The 18,417-nt window shown below is 42.6% G+C and overlaps 1 protein-coding gene across 13 annotated transcripts in view; it reads left to right on the forward strand.

Annotated features, from left to right (window-relative positions):
- The window catches only part of PPFIBP1 (PPFIA binding protein 1), a 218,219-nt gene that overhangs the window by 76,697 nt on the left and 123,105 nt on the right, over nt 1–18,417 (forward strand). For 11 of the 13 annotated variants that reach the window (XM_067468858.1, XM_067468860.1, XM_067468861.1 and 8 more), the window contains exons 2-3: nt 260–357; nt 13,155–13,360. In XM_067468858.1, the coding sequence (XP_067324959.1) occupies nt 294–357; nt 13,155–13,360 (270 nt within the window). In that variant the 5' untranslated portion in view covers nt 260–293. The remainder of the gene's footprint in view (nt 1–259; nt 358–13,154; nt 13,361–18,417) is intronic. The other 2 variants (XM_067468856.1, XM_067468864.1) reach the window with 2 other exon arrangements.

Consider the following 18,417-nt stretch of genomic DNA (forward strand, 5'->3'; position numbering starts at 1 on the left):
TCCTTTCTTGTAGTTTGTAGTTTTTTGTAGTTGTTAGATAAAGACCTTCCACTAGACAAGTCATTAACCCTCCCAAACAAATGTTAGTGGGTTCTCAGGCTACATACACAGGCCTGGACAATGTTCACTTGTGTGTGTTGCCACAGGCATTGAATCTGGTGGTAGAGTGGTGAATTAAAATTCTCATTTCTGTAGATTGTTTCATTTCATTGTTGGTTCTGCAAAGCACATGTAACACACTGTCTCTTCATTACTTTAGGTATTTGCAGCAACTGCCCTACAGAAATAGAAAAATGATGAGTGATGCAAGTGAGATGCTGGCCGCGGCTCTGGAACAGATGGATGGCATTATTGCAGGTAGAACATTAACCACCAGATGTAAAGTTAATCCACAAGCCACGTACTTTGGAGTTATGTCTTGCTAGCTGCAACAGGACATCTTTGTAGAAGTAAGAGTGTGTGGCTCTATGTGTGTGTGGGGGACTCTGTGTGTGTGTGTGTGTGTAAAAGAAAAACTGGGAACTGGGGAGTTAAGAGGAGAAGGGTAGAGAAGACAAATCTGAAACACAGGTGTCTGATGGCATTGGTGAATAGCTTCTTCAGCTGGGAATGAATGGGAGAACTAGCATTTGATGAGCTGGTTTAAACCTTCCTATTGGATGCTTTAGCTTTTTGTGGAAAATGAAGCAAAAAAAAGTTCAAGTAGCACATTCTGTTGTGTTCCTTTCTTATGCATCTCCACCTCTCCTCCAAGACAGTCCAAAGTGAAATAGTCCAGGAACAAGTTCACCACCTCCTCAGTGGTTTGTGAAGACAAAATGTTGACTGGTTCTCTCTATTTTTTCCCTCCAGTTCCCTCCAAGAATGTAGAAAGAAGGGAGTAATGGCCAAACACACTAACGATTTGGTTTGATCTCATGCAAACCAAACTGCACAAAAAGCTGTTTAAACTAGAAAAATATTCTGAGTGGATGCAGAAAGAGAAGTGAATGTATCAAGTCTCCAAATTACCGTATTTTCCAGTATATAAGACAACTGGGCATATAAAATGACCCCAAACTTTTCCAGTTAAAATATAGAGTTTGGGATATATTTGTCATATAAGACTACCCCTCTTCCAATGCACACCAAATAAAAATTCTTAAAAATCAGATTTGATTTCAATATGATAATTTTAATTCAAAAGCTTATGACATACAGGTCCTTATGAGAGGGACATTGTACATTACATTGTACATTACATTTGCTCTTCCTCCCTTTAATTTCATTAACACTCTGGGTCCTTTACATCATGCTGGCAAGTATGAAAGCAGGCTCAGATTACATCTATGTTGACATAGAAGCTTGCATGCAAATAGAAATAAGGCTTTGTATTCTGAGTAATGAGGTGAAGGCAAAACATTTCTAGAATTTTTATCTATATGCAGTCTTTATAAATCAGGATCTCCTGTCAGAAGAGAGGGGCAGATTGGATCCGAATCCTTCAGAAATGTAGCATTTAGCATGGCACATGTTTACTGGGTCATATCTTGACATGTCTTCATCCTTAAATCACTGTGACAGCTTGAATTGTTTTAGAGTTTCTCAAGAACACAGCCAGGTGATGTTTAATTGTCAGAAGGGAAAAGGCATCAGAAAAGAGGAAGGGAGACCCTGGGTAAATAAGAGCTTTCAAGTTTGACTTCTATCATATGAAAACATTTAGTTTGTAGTTCAGTAAATATTGTGGACCCTCTGCCAGTTTAATCCTGCAGAGCAATGAAATGTTGCTTTTGGCAAGCCAGGTGCTGTCTGTATTCATGATCTGATTGGTTGAAACAAAGTTCGCCTTTCAGGAAAAAAGCTGTATTAAGGCAAAAGGAAAATAAATCCACTTTTGACATAAAAAATATTTTGATTAGCAATTGCATTTTCTGTTACCATTACCAATAAAAGGATCACTTACCAGTATTTGGTTTGTATTTCATCTATAATATTGTATTTCTCATTGTTCAAATTAAAAAGCCTTAATACTGCTTTTTTTTCCTGGAAGGGAAACTCTGCTGCTGCTGCTCCTGCTGCCTGCCTGGCTCCACCCCTCTCCCTCCACCCTGTTGCTAGGCAACCCTCCCTATGTTTCAAAGTGGCAAAAAAGAAGAAGGAGTGTGCTATGGACCTTACCATTGTTCTATTGGCGGCGGGGGGGATTGGAGCTGTTAAACCAGGGGTCCTCAAACTTTTTAAACCGGGGGCCAGTTTACTGTCCCTCAGACCGATGGAGGGCCGGACTACAGTTTTTTTAAAAAAAAAAAAATCAATTAAAAAATTCCTCTGCACATTGCACATATCTTATTTTGCTGTGTGGAAGGGCCCTTCGAGGGGGTTCTTTCTCGCCTTCTGTAGGCAGTAATTCCAGGAGCAGAGAATGGGAAATCTTCCTATTTCTAGTCTGACCAAAAATCTGGCTACCAGTATTTAAAAAACTCTAAAATTATAACTGTAAATAAAGAACAACACTCAAACACAGGGGAACTCCAGACAAGAAACAATCAGGGCCAGCTAATCGTCTCTCAACTAAGGATTCTCCCTAAAAACTGTCAAGCTATGACATGGCAATCAAGGTGGCCAATTGAAACATTCATACCTACCTCCAACAGACAAGAGTTCTTTCTCCCACCCTGGATCTCCCACAATTTTCCTGGTTAAAGGTTTTCCTCTGACATGAAGTCCAGTCGTGTCTGACTCTGTGGTGCTCATCTACATTTCTAAGTCGAAGAGACGGCGTTGTCCATAGACACCTCCAAGGTCATGTGGCAAGCATGACTGCATGTAGCGCCAGGGCAGCCTCCCTTGGAGCAGGCTCACGTGGTCTACTCACGAGTAAAGCACCTCGAGGTGCTTTACTCGCAAGTAGACCATGCGGAGCAGCCTCCCTTGGCTGGCTCACGCTGTCCATCGGGCCCCATAGACAGCGTGAGCCAGCCAACGGAGGGGCACTGTGTGGGGGGGGGCGGCGCTCCTCCTCCGCGGGCCAGATCGGGGCCCTTTGCCGGCCGGAAGTGGCCCGCGGGCCGTAGTTTGGGGACCCCTGTGTTAAACCCCTGTGGCCACCAATTTCACAGCGGTTTTCTCCCCCTCCCCCAGATTCATCCCGTCTAAAGAGTTTGCCTTATTGCTTAAACCCGGTGCAGAAATAGTTACTTGCTGTGGGTGTCGGAATAAAATGCCAGGGACTGTACCATTACTTTTGCAGCGTCAAGTGAACTTCTCGCCCATCCGCAATAGCCTGGTTTGTGTCATTACTTTCTTATTTAGGGTCCTTCTAGGCTCCTTCCAGCTTATATCTGGAAGACAAGACGACCCCCAAGTTTTGAAAAGATTTTCAAGGTTTAAAAAGTCGGCTTATAGGCCGGAAAATGCGGTACTTATTTTATCTCCTTGCAAAACACTTTTACAAATGTAAAATAATATATTCCTTTCTCCAGCTCATACCAACTCTCTAAACATTTAGGCCATATATATATAGGGCATATTTCTGATGGACAGCGTGAGCCAGCCAAGGGGGGAGCAGGCCCGCGCGGCCTACTTGCGAGTAGACCACACAGAGCAGCCTCCCTTGGCTGGTTCGCGCAACCTACTTCTGAGTAAAGCACATCGCGAGGTGCTTTACTCGTGAGTAGACCACGCAGGCCTGTTCCTCCCTTGGCTGGCTCACGCTGCTCCGCGTGGTCTACTCGCAAGTAGGCCGCGCGGGCCTGCTCCTCCCTTGGCAGGCTCACGCTATCCATCAGGCCCGATGGACAGCATGAGCCTGCCAAGGGGGGAGCAGGCCTGCGCGGCCTACTTGCGAGTAGACTACGCGGAGCAGCCTCCCTTGGCTGGCTCGCGCGGCCTACTTGAGTAAACCACCTCACGAGGTGCTTTACTCGCGAGTAGACCACGCAGGCCTGGTCCTCCCTTGGCTGGGTCACCTCTTGGGTTAGGTCTCCTTTGTGTTGTTGTAACCACTCATCTTTTTCTGCTGCTTCCCTCAACCTCTGTAACAATCCAGCTGGCTGGGGGGCGGTGGCTTGTCTTTGAGTTTGGCCCGGGTCTGTACTACTAGTCCCATTTGCTGTTGGTTAAAGATCGTTCCTGCCTCCGTCGGGGATGAATAGTCTGCTTCTGGCATGCGCGAAAGAGCGTCTGCCACCTGGTTGGTCTTTCCCGGAACGAACTTGAGGCGGAAATTGAACCGCTGGAAAACTGAACCCATCTGAGATGCTTGGCGTTAAGTCTCTGTGGGGTTTGTAGAGCCTGTAGATTTTTGTGGTCTGTCCATACTTCAAAAGGAATTTGGGTACCCTCAAGAAAATGCCGCCAGTGGGCCAGTGCCGCTCGCACCGCAAAGGATTCTTTTTCCCAGACATGCCAGCGCTTTTCAGTCTCTGAGAATTTTTTTGATAAGTAAGCGCATGGCTTGAGCTGGCCCTCATCGTCAGCTTGTAAGAGCACCGCTCCATAAGCTGCCTCCGAGGCATCGCATTGTACTACAAAAGGCTTGTTTGGCTGGACATGTGTTAGGATGGGTTGGCTAGTGAATTTTGCTTTTAGGCTTTCAAAAGCTTTTTGGCTTTTCTAGCCCCCGGGGTTTTCGCCTTTCTTGTTTCCCCCTTCCCTTTTGTTTTTAACAATTCAGTAAGGGGCAGCGCCACCTCGGCGAAGTCTTTAATGAATTGCCGATAAAAGTTGGCAAATCCAAGAACCCTTGTATTTGCTTCCGGGTGCGGGGAGGTTCCCATGCTAGCACATCCTGTATCTTAGCTGGGTCCATGGCCAGCCCCTTTGTGGATATGCGGAAGCCCAGGTAGGTGAGTTCGGTTTGGTGAAATTCACACTTAGAGAGCTTAACATATAGCTGGTTCTCCCTCAGGATTTGGAGCACCCTTTGGGTCGTTTTTATGTGCTGGTCTAAGGAGTCCGAATATATCAAAAGATCATCCAAATAAATCAGCAGTCCATCATACAGCATCTCCCGGAAGATGTCGTTTATGAATTGCATAAACACCTTTGGAGCTCCTTTTAAACCGAAGGGGGTCACGGTCCATTGAAACTGCCCATAACAACAATTAAAAGCCGTCTTCCAGCAATCCTCATCTCGCACCCTCAGGCGATAAAACGCTTCTCTGATGTCTAATTTTGTAAAGATTTTGGCTTTACCCAGTTGTGCCAAAATGTCTGACATGAGGGGGAGGTGGTATTGGTTGGTGGTGCATATGGCGTTTAGGCCTCTATAGTCCACACACAGCCTCAATGATCCATCGGCCTTAGGCCTAAAAAGCACTGGGGCCGCCACCGGTGAAGTGGACGCTTCTATGAACCCCCTTTCCAGGTTTTTATCCAGGAATTCCCTCAAGGCCTTTCTCTCCGGTTCAGACATTGCTTATAGCTTCGGGCTAGGCAATTTAACATTTGGTTCGAATTCAATGGCACAGTCTGTTTTTCTATGTGGGGGTAGTTGATCACATTCTGTATCGCTAAAAACGTCTGCCCACTCTCGATAAACCTCTGGGATGCCAAATTCAGGGTCCTCCAGAGTCGCTTCTGCCTGCGCCCCTTGTATCTGCACAGGGGGGGGGGGTGTCTGGCTGAGCCCCTCGGGCCTATATTCCCCATCCGCGAAGGTAAACACTCCCTCAGCCCAGTTAATTTGGGGGTTTTGCCATTTCAGCCATGGGATCCCCAGTATGACTGGCTGGTGGGCCATGGGGGATATCACAAACTGCAAAGTCTCTCTGTGAGTCCCCATCTCCAGGTGTAAATAGTCTGTTTTTTCCATTACTGGGGCCCCGTGGGCTGCTGTCCCATCCAGCTGGGAGAAAATGACTGGTGTCTTTAATGCCTGGGGCTTAAAGGGAGGGGGTGATTAGGCACCTGGTGCACCCACAGTCTAGCATGGCCTCAGTTTTTATTCTCAGTCCTGACTTGGGGTTGTTTAGAATCACAGTCATTTTAAGCACATCACAATTTAGTTTCTTTAACTCACCACCTGACGTCTTCACGATCTTCCTGTTGGCGGCGCTCACAGGAGATCTCGCCCGTTTCCCGCCAGGTAGGAATCTCTGTCTGCGTCCTCCGGTTCTTCCTCCTCCTCTGCAGGGAGCTGGTGCGGGGCCAAAGCGGTTTCCACCGCCGTGGAGGCTTTCCCCTTCGTGGTTTTGGATCCTGGCGCTGGCCTCGCGGGAGGTGTCTTGTCAGGTTTGGGAGCGTTGAGAGGGTTGCGCCCTCTTGGGCATTCCGCCGCTCTGTGCCCCTCCTGGCCGCACGTGAAGCAGGGGCCCCTCCTTCCTTTCCTCTCTCTGCTGGCTGACCTTCCTCTGGGCGAGGGGCGTCTCGACCCTCCCTGCGGCCCTGCTGCGGGGTGCCGGGTTCGCCCTCTCTCCCTCACTCTGCAGGACATCTGTTCCTGGTCACACTCGACCCTCCCCGCCAGCACAATCCACTCCTCGAGCGTGTTTGGGTTGTTCCTGTGCAGAGACCACTCCAACACATCGGAGTGCAAGCCCGCTCGGAAGTATTCGAGCTTTGTGGCTTCAGACCAGTCTCTAATTCTGCCTGCAATGGCTTTAAACTCCAAGGCATATTCAGAGACAGTCTTATTGCCCTGGTAGGTTTTTTTAAGCTGTCCTTTCGCCTTCTTCTCCGCCAAGGGATCTTGAAATCATCCCGAGGTGAATGCCGAGGTCCCGGGGGGGGGGTGGTGGAGCTGCTCTCCCTCCATGGCGAACGCCACTCTCCCCGAGGGCCGATACCCACGCCCCATACCTTGTGGATGAGAGCGTCGCTGCTCTCTCTCTTCTAGCGTGGTTCTCCACAACGCTGCTATCTCTTTTCTCATCTCATCCAGTTGGAACGAAAAAGTTTGCAGCATTCTCTCCATCGCGTCCACTTTCTCCCTGAAGTGTTGCGCAGGCAGCGCCGATGCGCTGCTGAGGGGCGAGGGTTCCCTGCGAGGCTCCCGCAATCCCGACATGGGCAGCTTGCGCCTCACCGTTACATCCTTCCTGAAAGGCACCTGCGTGGAAGTCAGGGGGCCCCTCCAGTCTTCAGGCACTGCTGGGCCCTCTTCTTCTATCCCCACGCCTCCTTCTTGGGAAGATTCCTCATCCTCGATCCTCTCATCCTCCAGCCCCTGGGAAGGGGAAGCTCCGGTGCTTCCCTCGGCTCCCATCAGGATCTCTCCTTCCTGGAACATGCTCTTTCCCCGGATAGTTGTAATCCTCACAGGTTGAGCAAGAAGTTGTGTGTTCTCTCTTTATGTCAGGTTCCGCTGGGTCTTAGAAAAAACTCGCACTCACAAGTAGGTACTCAGATTTGGAGTTTATTTCAGTCCATACAGAACAAAGTCAAAGAGAGAACTGAGGTTTCCCGCCAAGAGTCTCCGGATCCCCCCTCCTGGCTTCGCCCCCTCCTTCTCCCCCTTGCTTATCAAAGTTTAGACTAAGAGTCCTTTTCCCACAGCTTCAAAGCGAATACTATGCCCAGATGTCCCTGCCATAAACCCATCTATCATGACTACTCCCTCTAGTGTCAGGAAGAAGACTTCTTGGAATCTCGAACATGAAGGCACATCCTGACAATATCTGTCTCTATATATCTATATTCTATTCTATATATCTACATCTATTTCTATGTATATAATAAAAGTCAGTGTTTGTATGCAGCAGGAGGGAGGGCGGTGTATGTATGTGGTAGCGTTCTGATTGGCTGTCACTTTCACAGGCCACTGTTACGTGCACAAGCGACAGACCTGGACCAAATTTGGCACACATAACCCCCGTAACCCACTTTACGTCCTGGTGCGGTTTGGGGGAGGTGGACCACAGATTATGGGATTTGTACTATTTTAAAATGCTTGGGCCAACCACACCACTGTGGGCCCCCACCAAAGACAGATCAAGACCAAACTTGCCACACAGAGCCCCCATGACCTTTTTATGCTTATGAACACTTTTAACCCCCAGACCTCCTATCCCAGCCTCCTCAGACACTTCTGCTAAATCCTTGAAGGCTGGCCCCAAAAAGTACGCCATCATCCCTTTTCAACATTGGCCCAAAGAAGGCAGCTTGTGAAAAGGCATTGGCCTTTTATAAGGTAAGGCCCTACCATGGCCAATTGGTAGGGCCATGGTAGGGCCTTACCTTATAAAAGGTAAGTTAGGGGAAGATTGACCCAAGATTTTTGGGATGTAGTTTATCCACATCCTTACGCATTTTCTAATGGGCGCATTCATAAAAAACAAAAGCAAAGACTGAGTTTTTTTCTAAGACATAGCATAACAAATGACAAAATATATATTTCCTAACATCCAAAAACAAAAAATACCCTTTTCAGATAACCTGGGCACCACCAGGTCCCCAAGCTAGTCTATATCTATATCTATTTCTATCTTCTATCTTCTATGTATGTAATAAAACTCAGTGTTTGTATGTGGAAGGAGGACAGGAGGGAGGGAGGTGTATGTGGCAGCATTCTGATTGGCTGCCACTGTGGTATAATTTGCATATGGTCTCTGATTGGCCAGCCTCAAAACCCCAACATTCTGAGATAGCAGATAACATTCTCAGATACCTCAACATTCTGAGATAGCCTGAGGCTGTCAGGAATGGTTGGAATTGAAGTCCAAAACACCTTGTGTTCCTCAACAATGACAGAACAAGACCAAACCTGGCACACAGCCCCCACCCCTCCCCCCAAGTCCCACTCTACATCCTGGTGCAGTTTGAGGGAGGATGGAACATGGATGATGGGATTTGCAGTACTGTAACTCACTTCCTTAGAGCACTGTGGCCCACACCAATGACAGATCAGGACCAAACTTGACACACAGATGCCCAATGGCCCACTTAAAAACCTGGTGCGGTTTAGGGCAGGATGGGCCATGAATGATGGGATTTGCAGTACCTTCACCCGATTCACTTTCCACAGAACATTGTAGCCACTTACAAATCACAGACCAGGCACAAACTTGGCACACAGAATACTCATGACCCATTCTACATCCTGCTGCAGTTTGGAGGTAGGTGGGCCATGCATGATGGGACTTGCAGTACCTTCACTCACTTACTGAAAGCACTGCTACCCCCAACCAATGACTGATAAAGACCAAACTTGGCACACAGAGCCCCCATGACCCACTCTACATCCTGCTGCAGTTTGGAGGAGGGTGGACCATGGATGATGGGACTTGCAGTACCTTCACTCCCTGAAAACAATGCAACCGTCATCCAATGACCAATAAAGACCAAACTTGGCATACAGAACTGCCATTACCCACTTTCTCTAATAACCCAGGCAGTGCTGGGTCCCCAACCTAGTATATAATAAAAGAGAGTGTTTGTATGTATGTATGTCTGCGGCGGGAGGTGTATGTGGCAGCTTTCTGATTGGCTGCCACTGTGGTACAATTTGCATAAGGTCTCTGATTGGCCAATCTCAACATTCTAACACTCTCAAGTGGCTGAGAGAGGAAAGAAAATTTGCATATGGTTTCTGATTGGCCAGCCTCAAAACTCTAACAGGAGCCCCTGGTGGCACAGAAGGTTAAACCCATGTGCCGGCAGGACTGAAGACCCACAGATTGCAGATTTGAATCCGGGGAGAGTGTGGATGAGCTCCCCCTGTCAGCTCCAGCTCCTCATGCGGGGACATGAGAAGCCTCCCACAAGGATGCTAAAAGATCAAAACATCCTGGCGTCCCCTGGGCAACGTCCTTGCATTCTAACATTCTCAAGTGGATGAGAAGAGAAAGGAAAGGGCCTGAGGGATTTGCAGTACTTTCACTCACTCTACATCATACTGCAGTTTGGAGGAGAATGGACCATGGATGATGGGACTTGCAGTACCATCACTCCATTTCTGAGTGATGGTACTTCACCATCATCCAATGACCTATCAAGACCAAACTGTGACCTTCATCCAATGACTTATCAAGACCAAACTTGGCACATAGACCTCTCATGATCCACTTTACACCCTGGTGTGGTTTGGCCGGGGATGGACCATGGATTATGGGACTTCCAGTACCTTTCCTCAATTCCTGAGACCACTGCAACCCTCATCCAATTAGCAATAAAGACCAAACTTGGCATACTGAATCTCCATGACGCACTATACATCCTGGTGCAGTTTGGAGGAGGATGCACCATGGACAATGGGACTTGCAATACCTGCACTCCCTTCCTGAGACCATTACAACTGCCAGCAATGATGGATCAGAACCACAATTCACTCAGAGAGCCTGAATGACCCATTCTACATCCTACCATCTCCCCAGGGGACTCAGTGCGGCTTACATGAGGCTGAGCCCAAAATACAATACAAGCAATAACAATACAAGCAATTTAAAAACAACAAAACAGTAAAACAATACATAAGCATTATCAATAGGACAACACACTTTAAAAACTATGGGTAGGCCAAATGTAAAATTAAAATTGAAAGTAATGCTGGAGCATGGGCGAAAAGGTGATAGTGGCGTTTGTGGAAAACATACAAGCAGACCTAAAAATATAAAGTGCTTTGGAGGACAAAGTGCTATGGGATCATTATTCTGGGAAGGCACACTGGAACAACCTCGTCTTCAAGCTCCTCCTAAAGACTGCCAGAGTTGGAGCCTGCCTGATGTCCTTAGGAAGTCAGTTCCAAAGTCGAGGGGCCACCACCGAAAAGTCACTTCCCAAGACTGCTGCAAACCTCATCTAATGACTGATCAAGACCAAACTTGGCACACCGAGCCCCCATAAGCCACTCTACATCCCAGTGCTATTTGGAGGAGGATGGACAATGGATGATGGGACTTACAGGACCTTCACTCCCTGAAACCACAGCGACAAACATCCAAATACCAATAAAGACCAAACTTGGCACACAGAGCCCCCATGGCCAACTCAACATTCTAGTGAGGTTTGGGGAAGAACAGACTATGGGTGATGGGACTTGTAGTACCTTAACTCACTTTCTGTGACCACTGTGACCCTCATCCAATGACTGATCAAGACCAAACTTGGCACACAAAGCCCCCATGATCCACTCTACATCCTGGTGCTGTTTGTAGGAGGAGGGACCATGCACGATGGGATTCACAGTACCTTCACTAACTGATAACTGATAAAGAACACCTTTGCCACACAATGCCTTTCTCAAATAACCCGGGCAGTGCTGGGTCCCCAAGCTAGTACATAATAATAGTGAATGTTTGTATGTATGTATGTATGTATGTATGTGGAGGGCGCAAGTGTATGTGGCAGCTTTCTGATTGGCTGCCAGTGTGTTGCCACTGTGGTACATAAGGTCTCTGATTGGCCAGCCTCAACATTCTAACATTCTGATTGGTTGCCACTGTGCTATAATTTGCATATGGTTTCTGAGGGAGCAAGAAGTCATCTGAAGGGACTCGGGGCGGTTCACAAAGGGATATGCCCAATAAGTACAGGTTAAAACAAGCATAAAAATATAATCAACAACAAAAAAAATCAATAAAACATCATAAACAGATAACATAATTAAAAACATGGCTGAACAACAAATGATGAGTTTGGGCTCATGATTCTTAAGCACAATGATAGCCATGTATAAATATGTGAGAGGAAGTCATAGGGAGGCGGGAGCAAGCTTGTTCTCTGCTTCCCTGACTAGGACGTGGAACAATGGCTTCAAACTACAAGAAAGGAGATTCCATCTGAACATTAGGAAAAACTTCCTGACTGTGTATGCTGTTCAGCAGTGGAACTCTCTGCCCTGGAGTGTGGTAGAGGCTCCTTCTTTGGAAGCTTTTAAACAGAGACTGGATGGCCATCTGTCGTGGGTGCTTTGAATGCAATTTTCCTGCTTCTTGGCAGGGGGTTGGACTGGATGACCCATGAGGTCTCTTCCAACTCTATGATTCTATTATTCCTACATAGAGCTTTTACAAAGAATCTTCACATCTTGGATTTTGTGACATTTTAAGCTATAAAATTGTTATACTAATAAGCAAACCTTTAAAGAAAGTATATGCTTTTTTTCTGCTTATCATCCCACACCCTCCATCTATCTATATGAGTGTGACAGGTTACATCCTAGACACATACTACATGAAATAAGGTGGAGGACTACATTTACAGAACTGGTTTAAAAAAATTGTTGTAGTATCTATCCAGACAACATAGAGTGACACAATAAAAGTTGAGTTCCCAGTTTTGGGGGTCAGGGTGATGACCTTGGTCTTTGGTATGTTTGCAGTAGTTAAATAACCACACACACTCAGTAGCTAATTAAATTCTCAATATTGTATTGCAAAAGCTGCATTGTAAAACTATGCTCAAGGGCCTGCATCTAATTTATTTATTTATTTATTTACTTTACTTTACTTTACTTGTATGCCGCAGTTTCTCAGCCTAACTGGCGACTCAACGCGGTTTACAACAAGGATAAAATCAATCACGATATACAATTTAAAACCACAAGAGCACAATATACAATATTACACAACAATAACAATGCAATTTATACAGTTAGTGTGTGCTAGTTTGTGTAAAAGATGGACATTGTTTATTTTATTTAGTACACTTGTATACCGCTAATATTTACACGTTCAAACTGGGTTCATAATAGATTCAGTAACACATTAAACCAGATGTTACAAATGTTGTGGACAAATGCATCATCTGGTTTTGATAAGTTTTGTGTAGAATGATTTGAAACCCTAAATTTGTATAACACAATAGTGGTCCATAGGACACAGCCTCAATGTGAGTAGTGAACAGATGGTTAGATATGACCCGGAAAGACTTAATGCGCAATTGTACTAAGCTGCGAAGTGCTCAGTATTACAGCAGGCAAATTACAGCCCCAATCTTATCCTTCACTAGCAGAGGCAAAGATTGTCCTTAAAATAATGGTGGCATACAACGTGGTGATTTCATAGATAAAGTAACAATATTTAATGCACATGATTTCCTAGCATCCTTAAAAGGAATGGATATAAAAAACCAACTATGTCTATTTTGGTAAATGTTTAATTTCTTCCATTTCCATTTAATACAGTAAATTATATTGCTCCTTCCTCTGTTTCTATGTCATACATATATTTTTAAGAAAACCAAACAAACTGATCTGCAATGTACTTGAATGTGTAAAACATTGTACTCCATAGGTTCCAAGGCTTTGGAGTATTCCAATGGCATCTTTGACTGCCAGTCCCCGACATCTCCATTCATTGGGAGCCTGCGTGCCTTGCATCTGGTGGAGGATTTGCGTGGTGTGTTGGAGGTGATGGAAGTGGATGAAAAAGAAGGACTGCGGTGTCAAGTTCCAGATTCGACAGCAGAGATTTTGATCGAATGGCTACAGAGCCAAATGGTATAGCAATAATGTTTAATTCTTTCTCATAAGAGGAAATACTGTTGATCTGCTCCTTTGTCTGACCTCTGAATATATCGTATATTATATATTTATGTATAATTACTACACTTTGGTGCCTCAAATGTTCTGGGTATATTTGACCTGCTGATTCAAAAAATGGCACCAGTTTCCCTCTATCATCTCTTGTTTCTGAGATACAGAACAACTAGCATCTACTAGTTGCCATCTGCTAACACATAGAAAACCATGATAACAATATATAAGGAACTAGAGCTGATGTGGTCCATCCAGTTCAGTCTTCTGAACCAGTGCCCCAAATAACCTCTGTCCTGAAAACAGAGACATAAAGAATTGGGGTGGGGGTGGGAGGCGTAAATCAAACCAGACATTGCCATCGTGCAATTTCAGTTTCTCTTCTGCTACTTGGTTAGGATGACATGTTTTCTTTTCAGCATCATATTCATAGTCCTAAAAGATAGATCTTTTTCTTTTTATGCTGTGTTTAATTTTATTATTCTTCTAGCATATACATTCTCCCCTCTCCTCCCTTCTCCTCCCCACATTTTCTTGTTTCTGTTCTTGAAGATGTGAAAACACACAGTTTTCACATCTTCAAACCCAGTTTATTCCAGTTTTTAGTCCACTTGACTGTGGATTCACTTTGAATTATTATTTCTATTTTTACATCACATCCTATTTTAGTCCATGTGATGCACGTTCTTCTCAGAATGAATTTGTTGATAAGGAAGATGCCATTTCAAGGTGAAGAAATCTCCTGGCAAAGGCCATTTTTCTTATTTGTTCTTTTCTGCTGCATAAGCACACTCTTTCCACTTGGCAAGCATTGAATATTTCACTCTTTTTCATTCATTCTGATGTTGGAGGAGTGTTTTTGTTGAAGTATGAAGAATTTTGTGGGTCAGTCGTTCTCTCCTGTTGAGCTTGGCCCTATCCCACAGCACTTTTTGTGCATATCTGTTACTGTATATACTCATATATAAGTCTGGAAACTTAAGACATAAAACTGACCCCAGACACCTGGGTCAGTTTATCCATGGATCTACCTACTGTGCCTTAATATTTATTTTTAAAACCCTCTGAATAGAGTGACCAAATGCAAATAGTCCATAATGGGAAAACCTAAAAGAAGCACCGACCCTACAGTCTGTCACAACAAAATTTCTGTTCTTTTAAAAAGAAAAATGGTGGTGGCAATAATTGGGGATTGTCGAGGCTTTCCTTTATCTACAGAACGATCCTCTACTCCACAGGTCATATCAAAATCCATAATTTCAACCCAAAAATCTGCCCTCTATTTAGACTTGAAGTTGGCGTATACACAAGTATATACTCTAGTTTTTATTTATTTATTTGCAGTATTATATACCGCCTTTCTCACCCCTGGGGGGACTCAAGTTGCATCTAAAGGGAACAAATTATTGCTTTTTTGGTCAACCTAGATGAGATGTTTGGGAAATGGAGTTGCTCAGGTAGTATACAAGTGAGATTGAAAACAAAATGCTGACGCAACAAGTCTGTAGCACTGCTGATAAATAGCACGGAAAAGTGTACGCATATTCATCTTCTTGATCACGAATTCTGCTCTTCATTCCACTATTTCTCCTTTTTTGATCTTTATGCCCAGAACTTGACCCTATTCCTCATTGTTAGTGGTCTTTCTCTGCTTCCTTCAGTGAAATATACTTGTCCATGTTGTGTTTACCATACCCCTTAAGTCCATATATCCAACTGAAGCAAAGCAGAACGTACAACAGAACATAGATCGAATGTATAGAGTCACAACTAACTACTCAAGAAGAAATAATGCAATAAGGGATGTGATCGTATATTTCATTAAAAAAACAAGAGATGAAATTCTAAAAATGAACAGTATGACTCCAACTTACCACAAGGGAAGGAATTTTGAAGTAATTCCCAAGCTCTGTATTAACATGAAGGAGAACATATGTGTTCATTACGGATGAATTTAAAAGAAACCACATTAGATTTAGATGGGAACAATCTGAGGGACTAATGGTAATGTACAAAGGCAAAAAAAATGGATTACTTCTGAAGACAAAGGGAAGGAATTCTACAGAAAACTCAAAAAAGACAAACAAAAAGATTCACCAGAAAAAGAGGAAATGGATATTGGTATGGAAAAAATGAACCCGTGAGAAAGAATTGACCAGTCCAGCCTTGGAAAAGAGGGAGAAGGAGAAGGAGAGGGAGGAGGCAGAGGTCAAGGAGGAAGAAGATTAGAGATGACATCAAGAGAAATAAGATTTTATTCCAATAACGTGAATGGTTTAAATTAGGCTAATAAATGAAATAAAATTGTAATGGACTAAAACAAAAGAACTATGAAGTGGTGGCCTTACAGGAAACACATATTTCACATAAACATGTCTCATATCTGGAACACAACCAAGTAAGAAAAGAATTTTATTCTTCAGCCTTAGAAAAGAAGAAGAGGGTAATAATATATGTACACAAAAATTTGATGTCAAATTAGCATTTAAAGACCAAGAAGGGACAAAGATTGAGGTAATTATAACAGTACAGAATATTAAGATGTTGATTTGTAATATATATGCACCGAATGGACCAAAAACAAAATTTGTAAAAAAGATGAGAGAGTATATATTAGATCAAGAATACAATAATTTGATAATTTTAGATTTTAATGGGATAATGAATAATAATGTGGATAAAAGCCAATTAGAGAATATGTTTACCCCAAATATTTAAAAATATACAAGAACCCATCTTTCAGGATGCTTGGCTCATACATCATGAAGGAGAGAGAGATTACACCTTTTACTCAAATAGACATAAGAGCTGGTCCAGAATAGATATGATATGGACTTCGAAATCAATAACATCTAGATTAAAGAAAATAAAAATATTACCAAGAATGGATTTGGACCACTACGCAATAGAACTAATCTTAAATAAATTCAGGAGTATAAGAAGGTGGAGACTAAATGAAAACTTTAACCCGAAGAAAATATAAAGTTAAATAAGGCAATACGAGGGGAATTCTTTAAATTTAATAATATCCTAGGAGCCACCCTTTCAAGTTATCTGTAACGCGAGCAAAGCGGTCATGCGGGGACATTTTTTCCAGCAAAGTGTAATAAAAGTAACATTAAAACAACAAAAAATGAGTGAAATTTTAAAAGAGATAATAAAGATGGAAGAGAATTTCAAAAAGAGCCCAAAAGACCCAATAATCCGAAAATAATTAGACTTACTACGTAAACAGAGAGATTATTTAGAACTAGAACAGAGAGCTAAACTATTAAAGTACATAAAACAAAATTATTTTCAAAACGCAAATAAACCTGGAAGATGGCTGGCCAATAAATTAAGAAAAAGGAAGGAAAATAAATATATAAACTTAATAAGGTCCAATGGAAAAAACTATACTACAGATCAAGAAATACTCAATCAATTTAATGAAATTTATAAACAAATAATAAAGATTAGATAAAAAGGAAAAGATTGCACAATATTTAGGCAAATTTGTTTACAAAAAATAACAGAGGAACAAAGGAAAAGTCTGAATAGGGAAATTTCATCACAGGAGAATAATTAAAAAACTAGATACGAGCAATGCACCTGGACTGGACGGTCTAACGGCTATATACTATAAAGTATTTGAAGAAGAACTGACACCATACCTAAAAAAAAATCCAGAATATTGGAAGATTTTCCTTATGTATCATTGTTATGTTTCCTATCCAGAATATTGGAAGATAGGAAACATAACAATGATACATAAGGAAAATTGGGATGCTAAAGATGTAAAAATTTATAGGTCAATCTCATTATTAAGCATAGATTATAAAATCTTTACCAATATCCTAGAAAAATGCTTAAAGTCATTCTTAAAAGATTGGATTAAAGAGGATCAGTCAGGCTTTTGCCAAAAAGATAATCAAGAGAAAATGTTAGGATTGTTATAGATTTGATTGAATACTATGAAACAAATATTCAAAAAGAGGTGGCCTTTATTGCAATTGACGCAGAAAAGGCCTTCAACAATATTAATTGGGACTTCTTTGAAAGAGAAACTGTGAAACCAAATTGAAAGAAATTAGAAAGGATTTAGAAAATTGACAAAACTTAAGGATATCACTATTAGGAAGAATTTCAGCCATTAATATGAACATTTTACCCAAATTGATATTTATCTTCCAGAATATACCGATTTTAAGGAATTTGAAAATATTTAAGGGATGGAACAGGGAGATTTCTAAATTTATATGGCAAGGTAAGAAGCCCCGGATAAAATTAGTAAATCTGACAGATGAAAAGAAAATAGGAGGTCTATCCATGCCCGATTTAAAACTATATTATGAAACGTGTTCACTAATATAATCTAAAGAATGGATGATATTAAAAAATGAAAAATTCCTGACATAAGAGGGATTTGATCCAAGAACAGGGTGGCATGGCTACCTGTGGGATGGCAAAAGAAAAATAGAAAAAAAGGGAATCATTATATTAGAGTGGCTCAAATAAAAACCTGGCAAAAGTATAAGGATAGATTATAACCGAAAATCCCACTTTGGATTTCTCCATTAGAATCATCTCAAAGAAGATTATTAGGGTAGATAAAGTGGTCAACATATAAAGAAATCCTGAAAAAACAAAGAGACCACATTTTGAAATCTCAGGAGGAAATTAATCAGATGTACGAGAAGATCTCCTGGTTACATTATAGATTGTTAAAAGAGCATTATAAATAGTATAAAAAGATAGGATTCATGGATAGAGAAGTATATTGGGATAAAATAATGTTATCAGAAAAGAAAACACAAAAATATTCAAGAAACTATTGGAATTGAGTACAGAAAAGGAAAGATAAAAGAATGTATGAAAAAATGGGCTGCAAACATTGGACATCATATAAGATTAGAGGAATGGGAGGAAATTTGGAATAGGAAATGACCTGCAAATTAAGGAATATTTCAATAAAGACAAGAAACTAGGTTTCAATGAAAAAGATGATCTCTGGGACAAAATATTAAGGTGCGAAAAGAAAA

Source organism: Anolis sagrei, chromosome 5, assembly GCF_037176765.1.
Source record: "Anolis sagrei isolate rAnoSag1 chromosome 5, rAnoSag1.mat, whole genome shotgun sequence".
NCBI classification, from domain to species: domain Eukaryota; kingdom Metazoa; phylum Chordata; class Lepidosauria; order Squamata; family Dactyloidae; genus Anolis; species Anolis sagrei.